General features: G+C 47.2%; 1 protein-coding gene across 6 annotated transcripts in view; it reads right to left on the minus strand.

The window, feature by feature from the left end:
- Positions 1 to 12,906, minus strand: part of ADAMTS17 (ADAM metallopeptidase with thrombospondin type 1 motif 17) — a 327,760-nt gene that overhangs the window by 15,506 nt on the left and 299,348 nt on the right. For all 6 annotated transcript variants that reach the window (XM_059180153.1, XM_059180151.1, XM_059180149.1 and 3 more), the window contains 2 exons: positions 6,082 to 6,286; positions 1,999 to 2,151 (listed from right to left, as the gene is read on the minus strand). In XM_059180153.1, the coding sequence (XP_059036136.1) occupies positions 1,999 to 2,151; positions 6,082 to 6,286 (358 nt within the window). The remainder of the gene's footprint in view (positions 1 to 1,998; positions 2,152 to 6,081; positions 6,287 to 12,906) is intronic.

Consider the following 12,906-nt stretch of genomic DNA (forward strand, 5'->3'; position numbering starts at 1 on the left):
GAACCTGATACCTATGATGCCTAGTCTACAAGAAAACTCCCAAGTGTTTTCTTGTAGACTAGAACCCAAACTGTTGAGAGCTCGCTTCCATTTGGCTGGGCCTTTGGGATACACTGGTGACCTTTCTCAAGCTGGGTCTGACGCCCTTGTCTAGGAGACATTTCTTGGCACGGTTGTATAAAAGGCTGGGCCCTCTGATTGATAAGACAAAGTCAGATGAGGTCAGAACAGGTTAGTCCTGGGGACTGTGCCTCACCACAGTGTAAACACTGGGTGCTGGGTTTGGGGCTGAGATGTCCAAGAGCTACTCACACTTACTATAATGCCTTGATAGCTCCGAGCATCTCTGAGAAACAGGCAGGGCCAGTGTTAATGAGTCTCTGTTCCAGAGATAAAGAGAATGAGGGCCAGAGAGGTTAAGATTTGTTAAACGGTGCGACAGAGCTGTAACTCAGCCCCTTGATGCCTCGAGTCACAGGACTCCAGCTTCTAATGGCATTTTTGCAAGGCCCTTGAAGTGAAGTTCAAGTGAGGCCTTCCTCCAATGGAAGACACATCCTGGCAACTCCATCCTAAATGTTATTACATCCACGCAGAAACTGGACTGTCGGCCCTGGTTCTATTGCTCTGGTCAGATCTACTGATCAGGGAGTAAATAAAAAGGAGGTGTTTTTGGTCTTCCCCAAATTTGCAGTTATCCAGAGGCTGCATTTTAGCACAGCTGGCAAACTGAAACCTGACCTATTTGGCTTTTATGTCCTCCAGGGGCTTGGAGGAGACTGTATGCTCACTTGCAGGAAGGTGGCATTTCTGCAAGGCCTGGTCTGGATAAGTCTTGCTTTCCAATGACCAAACCATCTCTCCTTCCACAAAGCAGAGGCAGAAAGCAAATTATTGTCTGGACCAGGCAGCTAAAGCAAAACATAGAGTGGCTGGAGGAGTGTGAGGGGCTGGAGTGCCCCTTCCTGGGGAAAGGTGCCAGGCCTGCTTGGCCCCAGGTCATGGTGGCCAAGCAAGGACACAGGCCACACTGCCACGTTGCCAGATATCTAGATAGGAGCCACAAATTCAGATTTTCAGGTGAAACCACCGTGTTTTTAAATGTTGGTAATGAATTCCAGAACGTTTATGATATCGTGCAGGCCACACAAAAACTGGGGGCAATTGGGCCACCAGTTTGCAAACACAGGGTGAAGAGACATCAAGAGAAATAAACGGGGAGTCTTCAGTTGCAAAGACCAAAAAGGAAACATAAACATCCTTGAAGCTGCCATTAGAAATTTCCCTCAGCCAGTCAGAGGTTATCAGAAATTCTACAGTTCTTGGGAAAGAGTTCTCTAGCAGGCCTCCTGGCCGGTGGTCATGTGTCACAGCAGTACTTACCTCAGCACCCACCCCCCTGGCCCGGAAAACAGGCATCATAGGTATCAGGTTCACAGAAACCAGGGGAATGAATAAAAGAGCTGAAGAGGAAAGCAGTTTTTGTGTCTGATTTACGTTGCAGTGCCGTTTCACCATCTCTTCCCCCAACCCCGGGCTGCAGGCCAGGCTCTGGAAGATGGCCCTTCCTTTCTGCCACACCCTACCCTCCCAGAACCCCCACCCCTCACCCAGGGGTCCTGAAAGTGAAGGGAAGTGCTGTTTGCCTCTGAGGCCCCTCTGCAGCCGCCTCAGCCAAGGCTCCCCCATGTTTACAAGGCTTTTGTGATGGCTGGTGGCCAAGTCCCCCGCGGAATGCTGGGGCACAGCCAGCACGCAGCACAGGAAAGCCAACTGGCATCGGGAGCACCCTGCTTCATGCTCTGGGGGGCCTTCGGTTTCCTTCCGACTGCACGCAGCACAGGGGCACAGGCAGGTGCAGAGCCTGGAGAGAAAGTGAACCTTCCCAGGTGGCCTGGGACTGCCTCACGCCAGGGAGGCCCAGGGTGACTTCCAAGCTCTGGCTTGCAGAGTGTCCTGCGCTGCTGGGCAGGGTGGAGATGCAGACCCGCCACTCACCTTGGACCAGTCTCCAGTCTTCCACTCGTAGCAGCCTGAGTAGTCCTCGCACACCTCCTCTGCTTTGGGCCTCGTGGATGCGTCGCATTTTCCTTGTGAATTGGTGCATGTCACAGTTCGTTTCTGCGTCCCTTTGCCGCAGGTGGCTGAGCACTGCAAGACACCGTTGGGATGTTTGACCCTGTCTGGTTCAGTTCAAGGTCATCAATGTCTATTAAGTTGCAACCGTGTGCCAGACCCAGTGCTGGGGATGTAAGGATGAGGATGCTTCTATAGGCATCTAGAGTCTGAGGCACATGGTTCCAGCTGTGACTCAGCCAAGTGACCAGGGATGGGGAGAGCTTGAGGTACACAAAAGACCAAACTTAGAATTTACTGGCCTGCTACCAGGTCCAAGAGACCAACACAGTGGAGAAGTTCAAGGGGCAAATGCTGGCGGATCCCTTCAGTGGAGCAGGGGACAGGGCCAGGGAAGCCAGCTTAGGACGCCCATGCAAAGACTTCTGACGCCCATGACTCCTCCTGGCTGGCCTCCAGCTCCATGCACACTACCTGGGCCAGCCTGGGGCAAAAGCACAGGATCCGGGCGGAAAAGGTGGAGATGCAAAGCCAAGCCATAGGTGACTTTCACCTTAGGCCGTTGGTAAGGTCTTGCAGAGAGCTACAGTGACTGTGTTAGGTGTGGATGCCAAGAATGTCACCGAGCAATGGTCCCTGTGATGATTTACCTACTTCCCAGGAGACACTGCAAGAGAAAGTATGGTGAGGGGACCCAAAGAGGGCCTGAGGAATGACCAATCATGTGCGAGCCCTGAGAGTTCAAGATTCCCACGCCCTCGGGCAGGAAGAGCCTTGGAAGAAGGGAGGAGAGATGGGGTAATGGGTAAACATGGCGGACCTGTGGGGTGTAGCTGGACCCAGCTTCTGGCATGCTCCCTCTGAACTCAGGGAGGGACCTCCCCAGGCTCCAACAGAGCTTACCACCTTAAAACAAAGAAGGAAGCCCAGGAGGACAGACCTATGACCTTGGGAGGACGGGACTCACAGCATACATGATCCAGCCAGCAACAGGGGGCAACACAGCCTGCAAACCCAGGGAGCTCTCCCTCCTATTTGTGGGGTATGGAAGCCCTGCACGTCTCTACCACAGAAACAAAATGTCATTTGTGGAGATGGTGGGCTGAAGGCTGCATTCTGCCAAGAGGTACAGACAGAGTGAACCCCAGGCTCCCAACAGCTGGGTCCCAGAGCTATGTGGGGGGACAGCCCATCCACTGTGGTAGCACAAAATGGAGCCCTCATGATTCAAGCATCTGCTTTCATACTTGCTTGATTTACCAGAAACATAGAGCAGTGATATTTTTGAGACACAGCAAACTTGATTTTTTAAAAAGTTCCACTGTGTCCCCTGGGAAAATGCATCTAAAGGACAAAAGTTGTTCTTTATATTTCTATTATTAACATTTATCCCAAAATGTTATATAGCTCTATTTTTCCGATGAGTTCAATTTAGCTCTCTGAAGTTTTTGTTTTGTTTTGTTTTGTTTTTCAGACTTAGCTGGCTTATTTTAGAAGAAACACACATACTTCAGAACTGGCTGTGGCATCATCTGGGGGGAGGTGGAGAGCATGCGTATTTGATCCCGTGTGTGGGTGAGGGGTTGGCTCAGAACCTTGGAGGCAAGGGGTCAGTCCAGAGCAGGTGTTACCCTCTTGCAGTGGGAGCCTAGGTGACTGAGTTGAAGGTCAATCTCTCTGCTTCTATGCTTGGTGATGCTCCCTGACCATTTCAGTAGCTCTGCCCACACCCACGCTCCTTCTTCAACTAGAAACCTACTTACCACTTCTGCCAGAGTTCCTGCATCATCTTACTTATTCTGCATTCCCTGTCCCTTTCCATCCCCTGCCCTTGAATTTCAGATGCTAATGTCTAATCTGGTTCTTGACCAAACCTTGGTTCAGCCCTTCTGAGCAGCAGCCCTGGAAGCCTGAAGTTTTGAGAAAAGGGCAGCATTGCAGGTGAGCCTTTCTCTGGAGGAACTGAGAACAGGAGACAGTCACTATCTTTTGCTTCCTTCCTGGTAACTGCTCCTCATTCTAACAAAGCTTGGAAGAAGCTGGGGGAGAGATAGGAAGGGCAATCAACAGATGCCAGCTCTACAAAGGCAACTTCTGCAGTCAAATAAATTTCTCTACCATGAGAAATTTAAACCCATTTGTTTCTGGATGAAGAAACATTAAAGAAGAAACATTTAAGGCTTCAGCAGTGGGGTGCCTGGGAGGCTCAGTCAGTTAGGCATCTGCCTTCAACTCAGGTCATGATCCCAGCTTCCTGGGATTGAGCCCCATGGTGGGCTCCCTGCTCAGCGGGGAGCCTGCTTCTCCCTCTCCCTCTACCCCTCTCCCTGCATATGCTCTTTCTCTCTCTCTCAAATAAATAAATAAAATCTTTAAAGGGGCTTTAGCATGTGGTGAAGCAATAGAAACACCAGTTTGGTGAGTATCTCGTGAATGAGAGCAAGATTTGATTCCAAATTGACTGTTCAGAAAGAGGCATTTGGCTCGAGCCTGAACTGAGCCAGAAGGAGACTGGTGTGGATACTATTTCAGCATTAGGATCAGGTACACTCAGAGATACAGATGTGAAACTAGAGATATTTCTTTAAACCTTGCTTTAGTTGTCTCACATTTTCCAATCTGGTATTCTTAATGCTATGATGATAGTTGATAATGTCAGCCTTGGTTACTTTGGTAAGGACTTTTTTTTTTCTATTAAAAAGAGTCTGGATGGAAAATTTATGGCTTTGATCTGATTAAAGCATAAATTTTGTTTGGATCAAGAGCTAGTGATCAAGGACCTCAGGCTCAAGGTCGGGGGCAGGGTGGTGGTGGAACTGCATGCCTGCCCCAACCCCTCCAGCAAGTAGTCCCCCTCCCTAAAAGAGGTCCCTTGAATGTTCAACTTACAATCCTAAGTATATATAAAAAATAAAAATTTTAAACTCTTTTCCCTAAAATATCATAAAGTGCAGGATAAAGTCTCAGGTCTTCAAATGTGTATATGTCAAGATCTGTCTGAAAAGTAAACCCCATTTCTGAGCAGCCAAGGGTAGACTTTTCGCTCATTAAGAATGGGCTGAATACTTTCTTATTCAAAATAATTCCAACTGTTTGGCAATAAAAAAGAACTTTAAAAATATTTTCCACACTGAAGAGTGTCTTGGATTTAGCCTTTCTGACTTTCCTAGAACACATTTGATGGAGGACCTGAGGGAAACTTGCCCTTTATTCAAGCTATTTTTTGTTTTATGGCCAGTCAAAATCATTAATGCAAAGTCAACACAAAGCCTTGAAGGATGATATTAACAAAGATAAAATATTTCCAGAATCAGTCTTTCAAGTTAAAACTTAAGGCTTAACTGACCTCTTTCCAAAATGTTTTATGGCATGAGATATGTGACTCCAACTTGTATACTAAAAACTGTCCCTCCAAGTGTCTGCTTTGCCTCTTATAATCTGCAAAGACTGACACAGAGTTCAGAGAAAACCTTTGAAACTGCCTTCCCAATCTGATGGCACTAGAATTCAAATACACCAAAAGAAAATTAGAAGGTCAGCTGGTTAGTCAATTGGTATGTTTACCTACGTAATTACCTCCCCAACCACCCACCCAAACATCCATCCATCCATCCATCCATCCACCCACCCACCCATCCATCCATCCATCTACCCACCCACCCAACCAACCATCCATCTATCCATCCATCCATCCAACCACCCACCCAACCATCCAACCATCCACCCATCATCCATCCATCTTTAAATGAGAATTTTCTAAGGAACTGGGATTGAACTGTGGTAAATATTACCAAAAACATACATATGATCAAAAACACATTACCCATGTTTGTTTAGCCATATTGTCTTCTCAGTTGGAAGTTAGGAACACATGAGCTAGAATACATCTTTTTTAGTTAGCTAGGGGCTGGCAAGCACTGTGATACTTGGGATTGAGTCACAAATAGCATAGAGGGAAAGGCACCATGTTGGGGTCCCTGTGGACAAGGCAGCCCGGGCACCCACCTGTGACCACTCAGATGCCTCCCAGATGGACAGGCAGTCTTGGCCTTCGCAGCTCTGCACTGGTGCTGGCCGGGGGCCTGGGCAGTAGAGGGGCCGTGTGGTGACGTGGGTGCCGTCTTGCAGCTGGTATACGCAGGTTACCTCACGATGCTGGATCCCCTTCTCACAGGTAGCTGAGCAGGGGCTCCATGGGCCTGCCACCCACCTGTCCAGGAGAAGGAAAGACAATGAGAAAATAACCGGGTGGGGAGGCCAGCTGCCCCAAGGGGCCTTCCAGACACATCATGGAGTCTTGGGCCTGTAGCATGAGGGAGGGAAATGGATATAGAGAGCTTTGCAATTGACATGCAAAATAATTCTGAAGTAGTAGAGCAGAGGGAGTCACATGAGTTAAACGGGTCAAAGGCTTATTCAAAACAGAAATCCTTCTGCTCACAACAGCTCTATGGCAGATATAATTATTGGTCCTGAGTGGTTGCTCTCCCTGGGGCGGGATCACATATCCCACCCACTGTCTACGTCATGTTTTGTTCAATGGGGTGTGAGTGGACATGAAGCTGGCCATTTCCCAGCAGAAGCTTCGAGTGTGATTGTGTTGTTTGGCTCTGCTTCTCTCTGTTTCCTGCCCTCTGCCATGAGAATAGCAGGTCCCACCATGGGAATCTCCGACATCTGACCTCTGCCATAACAGGACATGGCTGTCAGCCACTGAGAGGCTCAGGTGGTTTGTGACTACAACAAAACCTGACCAGCACGGTCCCTGACAAAGGACACCCAGGGCCAGCTTGAACACACCAGGACCAGGGACTTCCTGGTCCTCCAAAGAGTGGAGGGCCTTCTTGGGTGGGGACAGTCATTCTTGAGGAGGCAAGTTGTGGGCTGGGACAAGACTGAGCTGGTGACAGTGCTCCACTAAAATTTGGCTTAACTGCCTTCCATTTCAATGACCAGGGTCTCAGCCTGGTGTGGCAAGAAGCTAAGCTATTGGAAATCACGATTTCTCAGGACACAAATGGGGCTTTGAATGCCTTTTTGGGGACACAAAAGAACCCTCTCCTCTGTCGGTCCCTGCATGAGCCTCAGATCCTCCCAGCTCCCAGGAGCTCACCACTTGACAACATGGCTGAATCCGGGGTGCCTGGGTGGCTCAGTGGGTTAAAGCCTCTGCCTTTGGCTAAGGTCATGATCCCAGGGTTCTGGGATTGAGTCCCGCATCGGGCTCTCTGCTCAGCAGGGAGCCTGCTTCCCCACTGCCCTGCCTGCCTCTCTGCCTACTTGTGATCTCTGTCTGTCAAATAAATAATAAATAAAATCTTTTTTAAAAAGGGCTGAATCCACTGATGGCCAGGTCTGATAACCATTCAGTTCTTCCTCATTAGTTGGAATAGCCCTAAGCTCCTGAAACCAAATCTGATCATGTTCTACTGTTAGAAATGTCGGTGGTGTCTTCCACCCTGGCAGGGTTCTTGAGGGGACACTGGGTGGTGCCAGGCCTCTCTTCATTTCCAGGTCCATCTTACTTGCTCATTCATCTATCCCAGCGCGGCACATGCACGGAGGGCTTCCCATGTGCCAGGCACTGTTCTAGGTTCTGATGATGAGGCAGGGAACAAAACAAAGCCCTGTCCTCTGAATCTTAGCCTCCCGATGGGGACAGACAGTAAACCAAGGAAGGATACAAAGTAGACTATATATAGTGTATAGTAGATCTATATATTTATGTCAACTATGTCTATCAGTATATATACCCAATATATAGTTGATATATAGAGAATGATAAAGATACACAGAATGATTTATAAAGAATGATAACACAATAGACCATACATAGTGTATATGCCACATGGTGGGTAAATGCTTTAGAGAAAAGTAAAGCTATGGAGGGAAGACCGGGGAGGAGGTGAGGGGTGAGCACTTAAGGTGGCAGGGATGGTCCCATGGATAAGCTGACATGTGAGCAGAGCCTAGAAGTAAGCAAAAAAGTCATCATGTAGTTCCTTGGGAAAGGACTGCTAGGCAGAGGACACAGTGGGTGCAAAGGCCCTGGAGAAGAGTGTGCTGGCAGGGCTGAGGAACAGTATGGGGTCTGGTGTGGCTGGGGGAGGGCTGAAAAGAGAGAGGGGCAGACAGAGGAACATGGGAGAGGACAGGGTGAGATCCTACAGGCCCTGGTTGGCCACTGTGGCTCTTGTTTGCATAAGATGCAGTCACATGGGGTTTGGTGAGAGGAGTGATGTGCCCTCCAAGCTCAGAGAGGGTCATTCTTGCTCTGGGCAGATACCAGTCTACAGGGCAGCAACGAGGAGACTACTGCACTAGTCAAGGCAGGAGATGAGGGTCATTTTTATTAGCTGGGGGTGGTGGCAGTGGTTGGGCTAAACTTTGAGAAAATTTTGGGAGCTACCCAGGCCCTCTCCCCTCCACCTCTATATTGTTCTTCCTTGTCTGTTAGTGCAAGCTCAGGCCTTGAGCTCAAGCTCTTCTGACTTCCAGTCCCCTTGGTAGAGCTCCTCACTGTCTTCTAAGCCCCTGCAGGGAAGCTCTTCTTACCAGATCCCTTGCCTATGCTGTGGGATGGAAGTGACCGTGTCCACCCTGGAGTGTGAGGACAAGGGACATATTGCCTGTAAGCTGCTCACACCAACACCTGGCACACTTAAGCCTATATAACTCTTGGTAATTGTTCTTCTTTATCTCCTCAGTAGGTGATAATGAAGTCCTAGAGAGCAATGAGCAAATCTTGCCCCAATTTTAGCCTGGACAACACTCAAAATGAAACCAACTCCTACCTATTTTTCCTCTTCTGGTCTTAGGAGTAACAGGATTGCCTTCTTAAATATTTGAAGATAGCTCTTTTGTTCCCCTTTTAAGTTTTCTCTTAACTTGATCAGGATAATTTGCATGTGGCAGATTCTGAATCCTTTCCCTTCTAATTCTCTAATCAGTCACTACTATTCTCAAAATGGATTGCTTTGTTGTGGGCAAAATGGCCCAGATGTGGTCTGAAAGCATCAGGGGAGAATGTGATGATTTTTTCCCCTCTTTAAAGGGAGGCTCTGTGTTCATTAAAGTAGCTCAACTCCACACTATGTCTGTTTTAAACAAGCAGACTGCACCTCTGTTACCTCCTATGACTTCTTTTTTTCCTCTCCCGAACTGACTCTCAGCCAGATTTCCTTTGTCCTGACCTTTTGCCATTGACTTTGTGAATGCAAATGTGAGGTTCTAGCCAGAGACCTGTTTGGTGCTACTGCATTGACCTCAACCATGGAAAAAGCTTCATATCCTCCTGTTTTTTTTTTTTTTTTTAAGATTTTATTTATTTATTTGCGTGTATGAGAGAGCAAGAACATGAGATGGGGGGAGCAGAGGGAGAGGGAGAAGAAGACTCCCTGCTGAGCAGGGAGGCCCATGCAGGGGCTCGATCCCAGGAGCCCAGGATCATGACCTGAGTTGAAGGCAGACTGTGCCCCCTAACTGGAATTCAGATAAAAACTTACAATAAAAACACTGATGGGAAAATATCTGGGTGCCCCTGCTCATGGCAGCATTACTCATGGTAGCCAAAAGGCGAAAGCAAGCCAAGTGTCTGTTGGTAGATACACAGGTAAACAAGGTATGCTAAGTTTGTACCACGGGGATAAGATTCAGCCTAAAAAGGAAGGCGCTCTTGTCCCAGGCTGCAGCATGGATGACCCTGGGGGACATTATGCTGAGCAAAATAAGCAAGTCACGAAAGTAGACATCCTGAATGATTCCGGTTGGGTGAGGCAACTGGAGTAGATTCAGAGAGACTGAAAGTGGAATGGGGGCTACCAGGTGGGAAGAAATGGGGAGCTCATGTTTAATGGGCGTGGAGTTGCACTTGCACAAGAGGTCTATAGACTTCTGGAGACGGTCGGCTGTCATGGCTGCACAGCTCTGTGAACGTACTTCATGCCACCGAACTGTAACTTAACAATGGTTAAGGTGGTAAAATTTTTTTTAATTTCAATGTCTTTTTTATTTTTTTTTAAAGATTTTTTAAAAAAATTTATTTATTTGACAGAGAGAGATCACAGTAGGAGAGAGGAAGGGAAGCAGGCCCCCTGCTGAGCAGAGAGCCCGATATGGGACTCGATCCCAGGACCCTGAGATCATGACCTGAGCCGAAGGCAGCGGCTTAACCCACTGAGCCACCCAGGCGCCCTCAATGTCTTTTTTAATTAAAAAAATTTTTTTTTATTTTCAGTGTAACAGTATTCATTGTTTTTGCACCACACCCAGTGCTCCATGCAATCTGTGCCCTCTATAATACCCACCACCTGGTTCCCCTAACCTCCCACCCCCTGGCCCTTTCAAAACCCTCAGATTGTTTTTTAGAGTCCATAGTCTCTCATGGTTCTCCTCCCCTTCCAATTTCCCTCAACTCCCTTCTCCTCTCTAACTCCCCTTGTCCTCCATGCTATTTGTTATGCTCCACAAATAAGTGAAACCATATGATAATTGACTCTCTCTGCTTGACTTATTTCACTCAGCATCATCTCTTCCGGTCCCGTCCATGTTGCTACAAAAGTTGGGTATTCATCCTTTCTGATGGAGGCATAATACTCCATAGTGTATATGCACCACATCTTCCTTATCCATTCGTCCATTGAAGGGCATCTTGGTTCTTTCCACAGTTTGGCGACCATGGCCATTGCTGCTATAAACATTAAGGTACAGATGGCCCTTCTTTTCACTACATCTGTATCTTTGGGGTAAATACCCAGTAGTGCAATTGCAGGGTTATAGGGAAGCTCTATTTTTACTTTCTTGAGGAATCTCCACACTGTTCTCCAAAGTGGCTGCACCAACTTGCATTCAAGGTGGTAAATTTTACATGTATTTTACTATAATTTAATTTTTAAAAAGTGATGGTTAGAAACAGGGAGTAGAGACATGAGAAAGGGACAAGGAGGTGAAGTGTCTCCTCTGTCCCAGGGAGGCATGGATGAGGCAGGAAACAAGGCTGGTGCTCAGCTCCATGCAGCCATGTTGTGGCCATAAAGCATCCATGCGGAGCATCCTCACAGCCCTGCCTGAGAGATGGGAGGAGCTGGCTCACAGTGATCAGAGATATTTTTCAACTAGATGATGATGATGATGATGATGATGATGATGATTTTGTTTCTGATCTTGACAAATACCTCAGCGAGGTATGGGGAGAAAAAAAAATGACTTTCTGGAAACTGGTTTTTGTGGCTGAACCATTTTACCAGAATGAGTACATGGCTGCAGGAAGCTGGTCTACAGTGGTGGACCATCTCCATGCAAGTAAACATCTGAGGAAAATTCCATTAATTAATTCCAAGTCCAGGAATTTGAGAAAGGAACTGCTATTCCATAAAACAATTCATATAACAACTGAAGTCTGATTTTTTTTTTTTATTTATTTATTTATTTATTTATTTTTTTTTTAAAGATTTTATTTATTTATTTGACAGAGAGAAATCACAAGTAGATGGAGAGGCAGGCAGAGAGAGAGAGAGAGGGAATCAGGCTCCCTGCTGAGCAGAGAGCCCGACGCGGGACTCAATCCCAGGACCCTGAGATCATGACCTGAGCCGAAGGCAGCGGCTTAACCCACTGAGCCACCCAGGTGCCCCGTGATTTTTTTTTTTTTTTTTTTTTTTTAAAACACTCATTCCCTCTCAAAACCTTAACAGTGACATTTACTAGCTAAGTTTGAGTTCGCAGATCTTCTTAAAACAAATTCTTGAGGAATCCACTGTTAATGCTCCTTTAGTTCAGGTCACCCTTCCTTAGTTCCTCTGGAGTGAGGAAGGATTCCTTTTCTGTCTAATAGGAAACAGACGGCTCCTCCACACACACTTCAAGTTTGACCGTTCTAATCAGAACCTACCTGAGACCTTGTATTATTATTATTTTTACTATTGCTATAGCAAATAACCATAAATGGAATGGCACAAAGTAACAGATTTAGCACTTGACACTTTGGGAGGTTGGAAATCTGACATGGGTCTCCCTAGTCTAAAATAAAGGCTCTGCTCCCAGGGCTGCTTCCTTCTGGAGACTCTGAGAAGACCTGCCTTTTCCAGCTTCCAGACACTGCCCCCCATTCCTTGGCTCGTGTTCTTTTTCTCCATCTTCAAAGTTAGCAGCTTCAGGTCAAGTCCTTCTCACACTGTATCCCTCCAGCGTTCTTGTGTACCCTTCTCCCCTCTTTTAAGAACCTTTGTGATTGTACTAGACCTGTGTGGATGCTATAGGATAATCTCTCTATTTTAAGGCTAAGCTGATTAGCAACTGTATTAGTCTGTGAGGGTTGTGGGAGAAAGGACCACAAACTAGGTGGCTTGAACCATCAGAAAATTATTCTCTCATAGTCCTGGAGGTTAGAAGTTAAAAGTCAAAGTGTTGGTAGGCTTGGCTCCTTCTGAGGGCTCTGAGCGATCTGTTCTATGCCTCTTTCCTCGGTTGTAACAACAGCTGGCCATCCTTGGCATTCCTCGCTTGTGCGAGTGTTTCTCCAATCTCTGCTCCTGTCTTCACATGGCGTCTGCCCTGTGTCTCTATGTCCTTACATAGCTGTCTTTAGAAGGACTACAGTCAGATTAGCTCAGGGGCTCACCGTGCTTCAGTATGACCTCATCTTCGCTAATTACACCTGTAATGACCCTATTTCCAAACAAAGTCACATTTCGAGATACTAAGGCTAGGACTTCAACATCTTTTTTGGGGGCGGGGGTGGGGTTGGTTGGGGGAAGGATACAATTCAATCCAGAGCACAAATTTAATTCCAGCTGCAACCCTCTGCCTCCCTCATTTCCCTTTGACACGGAA

Source organism: Mustela lutreola, chromosome 7, assembly GCF_030435805.1.
Source record: "Mustela lutreola isolate mMusLut2 chromosome 7, mMusLut2.pri, whole genome shotgun sequence".
NCBI lineage: Eukaryota > Metazoa > Chordata > Mammalia > Carnivora > Mustelidae > Mustela > Mustela lutreola.